General features: G+C 56.7%; 1 protein-coding gene across 1 annotated transcript in view; it reads left to right on the top strand.

The window, feature by feature from the left end:
- The window catches only part of SND1 (staphylococcal nuclease and tudor domain containing 1), a 487,657-nt gene extending 475,622 nt beyond the window's left edge, over window positions 1-12,035 (top strand). The window contains exons 18-24 of the mRNA XM_003407249.4: window positions 2,190-2,331; window positions 5,309-5,432; window positions 6,270-6,339; window positions 7,470-7,583; window positions 9,137-9,340; window positions 11,312-11,356; window positions 11,442-12,035. Of these exons, the coding sequence (XP_003407297.2) occupies window positions 2,190-2,331; window positions 5,309-5,432; window positions 6,270-6,339; window positions 7,470-7,583; window positions 9,137-9,340; window positions 11,312-11,356; window positions 11,442-11,507 (765 nt within the window). The 3' untranslated portion in view covers window positions 11,508-12,035. The remainder of the gene's footprint in view (window positions 1-2,189; window positions 2,332-5,308; window positions 5,433-6,269; window positions 6,340-7,469; window positions 7,584-9,136; window positions 9,341-11,311; window positions 11,357-11,441) is intronic.
- The last annotated feature ends 561 nt before the right edge of the window (window positions 12,036-12,596 follow it).

Below are 12,596 nucleotides of genomic sequence, written 5' to 3'. Positions count from 1 at the left end.
AGGCTGAGGAGCCACCTCCCCCCACAGCCACGGAAAGCTGAGTGTGCTTCACAGTGGAGCACCAAAAGGCTCCCAGGCTCTCTAGACTGAGGGGCGACCAGCACAGGAGGGTCTGGGATTGGGAAGGGAGGGAGCAAGGAGGAAGAGGGTGGCGGGGGGCAGAGGAGAGAGGAAGGTATGTTGGCAGCTTGAGTTTGGGAGGGTTATGCTGCCTGGGGGGTGAGGGGGCCAGCCTCTCTGGGCCAGGAGGCCGCTGCGGGGAGGTGACAGGCACAGCTCCAGCTCCTGTGAGGTCATGCTGACAGTCTTTCGGAGCAGCCAGAGTTCCACTGATCCTCGGAGCTGCGAGGATCCCCAAGGGTTGGGAGCCCAGAGCATCGGTGGAAATGACTGGCTAAATAGACACTTGCTAGGGGCTTCCAGCCAGAGAGACCCAGGAAACTGAGGCCTCAGGATTAGCATCATCTGTGGATGTCCCCAGAGTGCCTTTGATTAGAGAGGCCCTTTCACGGGGAAGTCCGAAAGGTCAGGCCCACTATTCCTGTGTGTGTAGGTGGTCCCTCAAGGAGTGAGGCCAAGAGCCTGCAGTCTGTCTGGAGGCAGAAGCTGAGTTGAGCTCTGCCCCTGCCTCTTGTCTTCTGGCCACCAGGGCTGGGCATGGTGTGGGCACAGGCCTCTGGGTACTAGGGGCAAGGGCAGTGGTGGTGGGACAGGGATCAGGGTGACTGGAGCTTGGAAGGTGAATGGGGTCAGGAACTGTTGGGTTAGACCCCTGTACTGTGGAATGGTGGGATGGTTTAGCCAAGGAGCTGTTTTCATCCCTGTTGTCTATCCACTAGCACTTACAGCCTCCCCAGGTGCAGGAGCCTTGGGCACTCACTCTAGCTCTGTGGGTGACCCAAGGCAGTTGGTAATCCCAGTATTCCTACTCTTCAGCTGCATCCTGGGCCACCCAGGAACCTGCATATCACCCGAGAGGCAGGATCTCAGTGACTGAATCAATCTAACCACCTCATTGTACACAAAGATGGTACCTGGCTTGAGCAAAGGCAAAGAGCAAATTAAAGGGCAACGAGGGACAGTGTCTCCCCAGTGACAGCTTCTCCCACTACTCAGTGCTGCCTTTTGTCCCCAGGAGGCCCCTCAGAGATGAGAGCCAGGCTGCCGTGTTTAAATCCTGGCTCCACGACTTCTAGCTGCATGACTTGAGCAGGCCTATGTGCCTCAGTTTCCCCATTTGTGAAACAGGGATAATACTGTAGCAAGACACACTCTACTAGTTTAGTACATAGTTTAGTAGAGGGTCAGCAAAAATAAGGGAAACCCTCCATGAGACAGATTGACACAGTAACCGCAACAATGGGCTTAAAGATAACAATGTCATGAAGATGGCACAGGACCAGGCAGTGTTTCGTTCTGTTTTACATAAGGTCACCATGAGTTGGAGCCTACTCAGTGGCAGCTAACAATAACAATACCTGCTCAACAACTGTTGTGAGGATTAAATGAATTACTATGTGGAGGATGTTTAGAATGGTGCCTGGCACCTGGTAAGGTTTGGGCTACTACTGTTACCAGCCCATGCCTGTGCTGTGTCTGTGAGACCCTATGTGTGGTCCTGTCCCACCCCTCTGCCACCCCTTCCTGCTGCTCAGCTGGGAAGCCACCTCCCTCCCCTGCTCTGACAGGCCACTGCCACTCGGATAATCTTGCCTCGGGATTGGACTTGACGAGCTGTCACGCTGAATCAGCTTCTGAGCGCCTGTCACCCTGACAGCCCAGGGCTGGGGGGAAGGGAGAGAGGGCCAGGGAGGGGAAGTGGTGCCGCTCGAGGTGAAGTGAGGAGGGCAGGAAAGAAAAGTTGCTGAGGAGAGGTGTTCTTGCACCATAGGAGGGCCTCTCCACAGCCTGGCCTGTCTCTGTCTTACGTCCTTCTGGGACCCTCATAACTGAGACTGTGATTCACTGAGCCTGGGCTGTGACTCAGGGAAGTGCGTTTGTAATAAGCTCTCCGGTTGTTCCTGATGCCAAAAGATCTTCAGAAGCCTCTTTCCCCCTCAGAGACAAGAGGGCGCAGGGCTCAGTCCAGCAGGCCGCGCATGCTATGCAGTGACCCCCACACCCACTCGGTGCCCCTTTCCCAGGCCCTGTCTGATTCCAATTCCTACTCCTCCCTGTCCTGTCTGCAGGTCTGGGCCCACTATGAGGAGCAGCCTGTGGAGGAGGTGGTGCCGATGCTGGAGGAGAAGGAGCGGTCGGCCAGCTACAAGCCGGTGTTTGTAACCGAGATCACCGACGATCTGCACTTCTATGTGCAGGATGTGGAGACTGGTGAGGCTCCCCCACCCCCACCCTGAGGCTGTTCAGTGGGAGAAGGCCCAGGGCTTAGGGGTTCAGGAGCCTCCCCAGAAACTCACAGCTGCTCTCTACCCACAAGCCCCACTGTCCTGCTCTCTGGACTCCAGGGTCATGTCGTGAACCTGCAGTGAGTCCCAAGGCACCGAGGCATGTGGGTGCAGCAGGGCAGGTCCTCCAAGGACTGGGAAGATAACAGATTTTGTCTAGCTGCCACTTTGAGACCCTTGGGTAATTGTTTTGTTCCCAGACACCACGGCTGGGCTCATCAGAGGACCTGTGACCCTCAGAGTCTCTTAGGAATCGACAAATGGATTGTCTGTGTGTGATCAGGAAGCACGAACCCCTCAGCCCTTGGTATCCTTGGGAAGCACGAAAAGGAGGGAGAGCCTAGGCTTGTCTCTGCTGGGCTTTCTCCTCCTCCAGAGGTTAACACAGCCCTGAGTGGTAGCCAGTCTCCATGGAAACAGGCCACACATGCAGGGAAGTCACCCCACGGGCAGTCTTTCTGAGGACCCTCTCCTCTCTGTTCTCCTCCTTCCTCCTGTGGCCGGTGTCCTCCAGGCAGGGTGTCTGAGGGTGGATAGCTCTCAGCCCTGCACTGTGGGTACCTTGGCCCCCTTCCACCTCTCCCCCTTTACTCTCTGTCCTCCCCCTCTCCCCTGAACTCCCTTCTCTCAGGGCCCCCTGGGCCCGGAAGCAGTTTAGGTAGAGGCGGAGGAAAATGCCCTTAGCACAGCCTCTGGGTCCAAGGAGGTAAATCATTGTGAGGAATAAGGCCCCAAGCTGTTGCTGGCACTCAAGGCTGCCCCATGATCACAGGATGTGGCTCTGCCCACCTCCAGGCCTGCTCCAGGCTGCCAACAGCCCTGTCCCAGCCACTTCCTTGCTAATGCTGTTTCCCCAGCAGCTGCTTTTGTGGCAGTGTCATTGCACCAGGAAAAGCTGAGCACTCCTGGCCCTGGGCTGGCTCTGGCTCTGCTGGGGATGGGAGGGGCAGAGCTGATAGGCCTTCAGGATCAGGTTCTCTTGAGGCCACATCCCTCGTGAAAGCTGCCTTGGAATGAACTCGGGGCAGCCATCTCCTGGGTCTGGGGTGTATGACAGAGAAGGAGTCCTGTGGTGGCTGACTACACAGGGACAAGAGCTGCTGCTGAGCAGAGCCAGGCAGGATGTCCCTGCCGGGGTCTAGTGACTCCCAGGTGGGCTCCCACTGGCTACAGGGCCTGCTGGGGAGGACCTGCCTTGAATAGGACAGGCCCTGATGTCTCCAGGGGCAAAACTCCAGGGCTCAAGGCCTTTGAAATGGAGGGACCGTATGTCTCTGTAACCTCAAAGTCTGCTGACTGCCCCGAACCCCAACTGGCTGTCCCTAGCAGCCCTGGGAGAGTGTCTAGTAGGCAGAGAATGAAGAAAGAGAAACACGTGTTCTTGGAACACTGCAGAAGGAGGGGGTGAGGAGCTGCCTGGCAGCCACCTGGAGAGGGTAGTGGGCTCCAGAGAGCCCTGCCCTTAGGCAGCGCCATCGAATCCTGAAAGCAATGCTGAGCAGCCACAGCCGCCCTCTTCTGAAACCACTTGTCCCCTTTGGGGCATCCTCTCACCCTGTCCCCTCCTCTGTTAAAGCCTGCTTTCAGGAACATGGCTATTAGCAGCAGATGACCAGCCAGGCATGTGGAAGGCCCTCCCAGAAGGCTTTGCCCGTTCACAGGAGGCAAAGTCCTGCTTCTCCTCCCTTGGAGGAGGGGAATAAGAAAAGCAGACCAAGTAAGGGAGGAGTGTGTCTGTGTAGTAACTTCTCCTTGCTCCCTGGAATTTTACTGTCTGCGGGCAAGGAAAATTCTTAAGGAGACTATAGTCTACCGCCAGGCAGGGGGAAGTCCAGCTGTTACCCGACAGGTCCTGTTATGAGTCCTGTGAGTGTGGGGGCCACGGCCACACAGAGATCTGGTGCACACAACCTCGGGTGCATATACAGAGCTCGTTTTCAACACAATCCAGTTGTTAAGCCCCCATATGCCTCAGGGATTTTCCTTGGCCGTGAGAGCGTAGACAGAACCCCGTGAGCAGTGGTCTGTGCCCTGAAGAGTGGTGTAGTGGCAGAAACAAAAACACAGACAAGGACCATGTAAGGCCGCCTGGCAAGCGTGACCTCCACAAATGTATCGCATACCTGTTACAGGGCGGCGTTGGGCCCTGGAGCTATGGAGAGGAACCCCAGCTTGACCCCACAGCCACCCTCCTCACAGGTCTGAGAGGGGAGGGAGCAAAAAGGTTTGATGCTCAACTAGATTTTGGGCCAGAAAGGAGACACCACAGGGTCTGCTCTACAATGGGAAACCAGGAAGATGAGCAGCAGGGACTGCTGACCCCAGGCCAGAATCATTAGGAAAAGACAGGACAGGAAAGAACCCCCTGACTGAGAAAAGGCACTGAGTTGGGCTGTGTCTTCCAGAGGCAAGGATCAGAGTGGCCGAGTTTGAATATCCACAGCCTCTGGGCCCAGCTCCCCCACCTTACATATGTCAGCTCCTGAGGCCTGTGCCTTGTCCCAGGTTGTATGGATCTCTCCTTCAGGAAAGAGTGGCTGCCGCCCATCACCACCTCAGTAACCTTTGCGGGAATGGGGTACAGGCTGGCAATCTCACTGGGCTCAGCTGGAGCAGGTCCACTTACTTCTCTGCCTCCATAACCAGAGCCACGTGCATTCCAGGGGCTTCCCTAGCCGGGCCTGGAGGCGGGCAAGCAGGGCCTTGAGTGTCAGCAAGCCACCACGCCCGCTTCTGAGGATGGGTGAGGAAGCCTTGACAAGGGCTGGGAACAGCAGTGCTGCAGAGTCCCTACAGACTTTCGCATTTTGCTGGCTTCCCAGGCTCATGGGCTGCCCCAGCCCCATCTGGAGAGAAGGCTCCATGAACAGGGCTCCAGGTCTCACTGCCCCCTCCCCCTGCAGGCACCCAGCTGGAGAAGCTGATGGAGAATATGCGCAATGACATCGCCAGCCACCCCCCTGTGGAGGGCTCCTACGCCCCCCGGCGGGGAGAGTTCTGCATTGCCAAATTCGTAGATGGAGAGTGGTAAGCGGCCTGGACCCTGCAGGGCAGAGAGATAAGCAGAAGCTGTCAATACCAGGTCTGTCCCCAGGCCTCAGGCCTGCAAAACTGCCCGCTGGCTTCTGGGGCAGGTTCCTTAGCAGTCTGCCTTCCACTGGGCAGTTGATGGCAGCCTCAGCCAGCTCTGCATAGTGCCCCCTTGGCTGCCCACAGCCCACCCAGGGCCTGCACTCTGGCCCATGAGCCCCCTGCGGTCCAGAAGTGGTGTCCTGACTGGCTGGGGTTCCCCAGTGCACCTCTCATCCCCATATCAAAGATGATGTCACAGAGAGTGAGGGCAGAGACTGTTCACGGTGAGTGCAGACCAGCTGCCCCAACCTCGGCCCACCTGTCTGGGACATAAGCAGCAGTACTCACAGGCCAGAGAAGGTCACTCATGTCTGATCTACCAAGGGTGGGGCCTGTGGCCTTCCTAGGTGACGAAGTAACTTGGATGTGTTTCCTGCTGCAGGCTCCCAGACAGATCTGCCAGCTAATTCCAGCTGCTGTTGAGTGCGCTGCGTTAAACAGCAGACATCGATCTAGTCATTAGTCTTGTTGCTTTATGCCCCAAGGACACATTCATCTGCTGCTGTCTTCTCCCTCCCTCTGCTCCCAGCTGTGCTCTGATTGCGTGTGAGGGTGGCCACAGAGTCCTTGGGCTGGGCCCTGCTGGATCCCGGGATCTGCCCTCTGTAGCACCTATAGTGTTCACCCTGAACACAGGCAGAGCATGCTGGGCCCCTGGCCTGCCATCCCAAAGGCCCCAGAGAGCCAGACTCCTCTGGGCTGTCCCTGATCTCGGGCCCAATGCTGTTGCAGGTACCGCGCCCGAGTAGAGAAAGTAGAGTCGCCTGCCAAAGTCCACGTCTTCTACATTGATTACGGCAACGTGAGTTTGGGGGCCTAGAGGTGGAGGAACAGGCACGGGAGGGCCCTGCATGGCTGCAGGGACCAGTAGACACAGTAGCACCCTAGGTCAAGTTCTGCTCTCAAAGGTGCCTCTGAGCTCTGGACTCCTTTCCTGGCAGAACGGTGAGCGTGTGGGCATCTCTGCTAGCCTCTGTATAACAGGCCAGGCCCCTGAGTTACAGGCACAACTGGGGTCTCTGGCCAGAAGCCTGGGAACATGACATGTTTTGTGTCCCAACCTCAGGAACGTGTGCCCAGCCACGGCCACAGTTCCTTCTCTTCTGTGTCACCTCTCTGGAAAACTGGCCCCAGGGCGCCTATAGCCCATGAAAGTCCTTTACACCCCACCCTCCTGGGCCTCATGCCAGGACTGGTATTTGTTCCACCTGCCAATCCCCAGCACATCGCACCTCAGCACAAGCTGGGAAAGGACAATCACCGGGGGAAAGTAACTGGTCGCCTTGGGACAGAGTGTCTCAGGTTGGGCCTGGGAGACTGTTGGCAGTCCTGAAAGAGTCCCTATAGGCACAGCACTGTACACAATAGTCAAGAAACAGTGATGCGCTTGAGATGTGGCCCTGGTTGTCCTCTCTCTTTCCTTCCCTCCTCCAGTGCCACGATTGAGGATCTGTTAGCAGAAAGCTCAGAGTGAGGCCTTGCCCCCAACTTCTCACCTGGGAATGCACAGAAGAGAGCTTTCCAGGCTGGGGTTACCCCACACCCCAGGTGGAACCACCAGCAGGCTTGGTGTGTGCTCCCAGGCAGCAGCTGGAGTGCACCCTGGCCTGTGGGAAAGTATCCAGGGAACCATGTCCCAGAGGGAAGGGAGTTAGAAGGAAATGTAAACGGCGATTAGAGTTGAGTTATCACCATGATTGTTTTAATGTGCCAGCACCAGGCCGAGGTGAGAGGGTTGGAAGGCACGGGCACCATTCTCCTAAAGCTTTGCTCACTGAAGAGCCTGTGCACATGGCTCAGTGGAACCGAGGTGCAGGGCAAGCGAGGGGGCCAGAGTTAAGATCCCCAAAGGCCTGGCCACAAAGCGCTGTCATATGAGAGCCAGAGGGCATTGGGTGTGTGATGCCTTCTGCTCGGTGCTTCTTCTTGCAGAGAGAGGTCCTGCCATCCAGCCGCCTGGGAACCCTGCCACCTGCCTTCAGCACTCGAGTGCTGCCAGCTCAAGCCACGGAGTACGCCTTTGCCTTCATCCAAGTGCCCCAAGATGTGAGTCTAGACATCTTCCTTCCTTCTAGTAGCCTGTTTCCACCCATAGGGGCCTCTCCGTTGACACTCAGCCCCTGTGAGGCCCTCGCAGACTGGTGGGAGAAGATGGGAACAATGGACGGTGTTCTGTTAAGAGCCAGAGTGCTCTGACAGTGGGAGTGCAAGGCTTCCACCGTGGACGTTGAGGGAAGTCACCACAGAGAAGGTGGCCTTAGAGCACCTGAACTAGTTCCTGAGGAATGGGCAGGCCTGGCAATCCAGGGTGTGCTCAGTGAGAGACACTTCCGACACAGTTGGATCCTGGGGGCTTGTGGGCAGTGTCGGGAAATGAGGAGGGAAAGTAAGTCTGGGCCTGGGTGCCACGGCCTTGTCTGTCTTGGCAAGGAGTGTGTTTCTTATGCTGTAGGAAGGAGGGGTGATAGCCAGTTTTCAGCAAAGGTGTGACATGGTCAAGTGGGTTTTTGGAAGTTAGTTCTAGTGGCATTGTGGAAGGGAAATTGAAAGGGGGGAACCTGGAAGGAATGGCTGGGAGACCATCTTAACAGTCTGGGCTAGAGACAATGGTGGCCAGGCCAGGACCATGTGAGTGGGGGCGGGATGAGAGGGACAGGGCTTAGACACTGAGGCAACATCAGAGGGGATGGGTGAGGAAGAGGAGGGATCCAAGATGGCACTGGGTTTCTTATGAGGGTGACGAGTTGGGCATGTTGCTGTTGGCCAAGATGGGGGAAGGAGAAGGAGCAGATTCAGGGCCCTGGGTGACTTACTGTCAGCTTGGAAGCAAGAGAAGACCTAGAATTGTGGACTTAACAGCTGCGATTGCGTGGAGTGAGTATGTGGAAGGTGTGGTGGAGAGGAGATAGATCTCAGGAGGTCCTAGCATGCCCACGGGATGAGCCCAAGGCAGAACATGCAACCACGGAGGAGGGGCTTACAGACCCTCTAGTTTCTAGAAGGGGAGGCCCAGGAAGGCTAGGCAGGCTAAGGCTCCAGGCGACACCCTTGGCTTCAGCATTGAGGTCAGAGCCAGATAACCAGTGTGGCTAGAGCTGACCCCCATACAAGTGCTAAGAATCAGTGGTAGGGTAGAAAGTGGCACCAGACAATATTTTCTACGTTTTCACAAAATTCAGTGAAGGGAAGAAGAGAAACAGAAGACGTTGAGGGCAAGTGTCCCACCTTAGGCAGAAGGGAGAGCTCTGAGGATGGGGGAGATGAGCCTGAAGAGCCTGAGCCAACAGCACCAGTAAAGACTGAGAGCCTGAGCCTGATGGGGCTCTGCTGCCCAAGTCCCCACAGAGTGGGAGGTGACAGGGCTGGGGCAGCAAATGCGAGAGCAGTTCTGGTGGGGACAGGCCACTTTTCTCGGAGACACAGGTGGGTAAGAGAAGGACAGGTTTGTGTGCAGATGGGCTTGGGGTGAGGGGCAGGGAGAGAAAGGAAAGGGGACGCTTCCTGCCCTAATGAGGATCCGAAGGGCCCGTGAGGTGGAGGTCCTGCTAGGACCCAGTCTGGGCTCACCTCTCCCCCAACCTGGCGTGTCCCTGCTGCAGGAGGACGCACGCACAGACGCCGTGGACAGCGTGGTCCGGGACATCCAGAACACCCAGTGCCTGCTCAACGTGGAGCACCTGAGCGCCGGCTGCCCCCATGTTACCCTGCAGTTTGCTGACTCCAAGGGCGACGTGGGGCTGGGCTTGGTGAAGGAGGGGCTGGTGATGGTGGAGGTGCGAAAGGAGAAGCAGTTCCAGAAAGTGGTATGTGACATGCAGATGGCCACCTATCACACACGCCGCGTGGGGAACGTACCAGGAGCAGTGAGGGGGCAGGGACCTACTGTCCCACCATGCCTGCTGGGGAAAGATAATGGGTTTGGGTTTGTTGGGGCTTAAAAAAAAATAAAGCTAATTACATCTCAAATTAATTGGCTGCGGGTTTGGCTGAGAGCACAGCTGCAAACTAGAGCGGAAAGTTTGCCTTTGCACATGCCCCCAGGTGATGCTGGCCTGGAGCAGTTGTGCCAGGGTGGGAGGGAGAGGGTTGAAGCCTGGCCTGCTCTCTCCTGCCCATTCTCTCCTCCTTTTCTCTAACACAAAACCTCCAAGTCCATAACCCGTTCCTGGCGCCCAGGTGCCAGAGGGTCCAGAGATAGCACCCCTGCAGCCTGTGTGAAGAGACCCTAGGGTGGGGGTGCTGGAGCCATCTGGCCTCAGGGCAGTCACGTGTCGAAGCTCAGGTCTCCCCTTTCATGGAGTGTGGGGGCATGACATGCCTTGCTGCCCTACTGGGCTGATTGGAGCATCAGGACAGCTGGTCCCTGTTACCACCTGGCATGTTCAGTGTTGACCCTCAGGACTGGGCACTGTGCACCAGGCCACCCCTCTGGCCAGCCCCAGACACACCTCAGCCCCTCCTGGCCTCTCACCTAGCAACAGAGGAGGCCCCACTGCAGATCTGCCCTGTGACCAGGTGTCAGGACAGGAATGCCTCCTGGACAGGCTGGCAGGAAGCAATGCAGCCTCCTCCAGGCAGTCACCGAGCAGAGGTCGGCAGGCAGTGCCCACTTCCTCCCCTACCAGGGAGAGAGGCAGGAAGGCAGGCTGTGAAAACGGGAACCTGTCCTCCTTTCCTCCTTCTCCCTTCATTCTGTCCGTTGTGTTCCCTTTTCCTGGCCCTTTCTGCATGTCCTCTCGCCCACTAACACTTCAGGGCCACGTGATGTATTGGTGGTTCGTGAGTCAGCAGCATTGGCTGTGCACATTGATACTTCACTTGGACAAGGCACCAGTGTGGACTGCCACCATCTGTCCTCTCAGGAGAGAGGCCTGAGCCCTAGTCCTCCCCTTGGAGGCCCCCCGTTTCCTGAATTTTCCTAGTGGGTCAGCTGAAGCTCCCGGCAGAATGGAGACCTAGTGCCCACACACGGAGCAGTGGTGCACAGCGGTTAAGTGCTGGCTGCTGACCGAAAGGCTGGTGGTTGGAATCTACCTAGTCACTCCACAGGAGAAGGACCTGGTGATTACAGCCTAGGAGCCCTGTGAGGTAGCTCTGCTCTGTCACAGGGGGATGCCAGGAGTCAGAATTGACTCGACAGCACCTAGCGACAACAGTGACCCACATATGAAGCTACCTCTAATGTCTCTGGAGTCTAGAAAATTCCTTTCGCACCAATCCCTGAGATACACACCTACCCTTTGTTCATCCATTCATTTATTCATTTTCTCGGCAGACATTTGTTGAGGGCCTGGCATATATTAGGGAGCAACAGAGAGAGACCTTTGCCCCGTAGTGCTTACATCCAAGCATGAGGAGACAAACAGTAAAAATAAATACAGTAAATAAGTAAACTAAATTGAATGCTGGAAGATGATAAGTATAATGGAGACAGAAAAAAATACAAACAGAATAAAGGGAATGGGGGGATGGGTATAATTCTAAATGGGGTCGTTTCAGGCCTCATTAAGAAGGGGACACTTTGTCAAAACTTAGAGGGCTGGGATGGTTAGCTGGAGTGGCGGGAGGATGTTTCAGGAGATGGAACAGCCAGTGCAGAGTGGGGCCACCAAGGACACCAGTGTGGCTGTGCCCTTTAGATTTCCCCGAGGGGACTTGGGGGCCCCTTGGGGAGGGGGTTTGAGCAGAGGCATGACTGGGCCCTGACCTGAGGCCTGAGAGGGTTGGGTGAGAGTCCTTTCCTGACGCCACCCTTTCTCCTCTTGTCTCTCCAGATCACAGAATACCTGAATGCCCAGGAGTCGGCCAAGAGTGCCAGGGTGAGCTGTTGCCTGGGAGCCCAGAGGGTGCTGAGAGAGGGGCTCCGGGGGTCTCTAAAGATCCACTTTCTGTTCTCTCTTCCAGCTGAACTTGTGGCGCTACGGAGACTTCCGAGCCGATGACGCAGATGAGTTTGGCTACAGCCGCTAGGGAGAACTCGGGTCTGGCCCCAGCACCACTCATGCCAACGCCTCACCCTCTGCTGGGGTGGGGGGCCTCAGGTCCAGAACCCAGACAGGGGGCGTAGATTGGGTCCAGCTTTGCTTCAGTGTATGGAAGTATCTCATCGGGTGGAGTCGGGGTGGGCAGTGGGCAGCCAAGGCTTTCTGAGGGCAGGGTCTTGTTCTCCAGGGTGACAGGCACTGCCCTCCTGTCTCTCCCAGCTAATTGTGTTTTATTGGGAGTTGGTGGTTTTTTAAACTGTGCTCAAATCAGGAAGCAACATGAGAGAGCAAAAGTGGAGGGGTGATCCCAGCAGCCCAGGGTACCCACCTGTGGGTGCCTCCCCACCACCTCAGACCACCCTTCTACCCCAGCTTTCTGTCCACCTATTGATTATGTGAGTTCTCTGATACCATTCTCAAATGCCAGCGTGTCCACATCTGCCTCCTCACCAGCCCTCCCCCATTCTGTATTTAAAGCTTTCAAGGCCCAATAAAATAGTCCATGCTCTCTGCAGCCTTCATTGGTCACAGTGGTGCCCAGCGCCTGGGATCTCTGCAGCCCCAACTGGGAGGGAATCTGGGCACTCGAGTGACCCCCTAAGTAGTCGTCCAAATGTCTGGCCATGTCCCCTGAAAACGTCGCCAGTTGAGGGGAAGCCGGGCAGCCCCTCAGCCTTCCAGGCGAGCCCAGCCTGGCGTCACTGGGCACTGTGCCCATCATGCAGAAGGCTGGAGATCTTCTGACTCGTCAGTCAGGACCCTTCGCATGTGGGTGCCCTCAGGGACTTACAGGCTTGCAGCAGCTGGGCTGTGATGCCCAAGAGGTGGACGGACTATGCGTGTGTACCCAGCATGCTGGACCGGGTGTGGCCCCGACAGACTGGGCAGGGACCCATATGAGCCTGTCCTGAGGCAAGCCGAGGCCCTCACAAGCTCAGCCAGAGCCCCGACAGGGAACCCGCAGGAATCAGCTGAGGGAAGTGCATGATGTCCCTACTTCCTGCTGCACAGGAATAAAGGCTGAAGCTAGGTAGGTGGCACGGGCTGGTGAGAAAGGAGCTGGGAGGGTCCACCC

The sequence above is a fragment of the Loxodonta africana genome, chromosome 8 (genome assembly GCF_030014295.1).
Source record: "Loxodonta africana isolate mLoxAfr1 chromosome 8, mLoxAfr1.hap2, whole genome shotgun sequence".
Lineage (NCBI taxonomy): Eukaryota > Metazoa > Chordata > Mammalia > Proboscidea > Elephantidae > Loxodonta > Loxodonta africana.
Note: the sequence above shows the minus strand (reverse complement) of the source record. Positions and strands in the feature narration are given on the sequence as shown.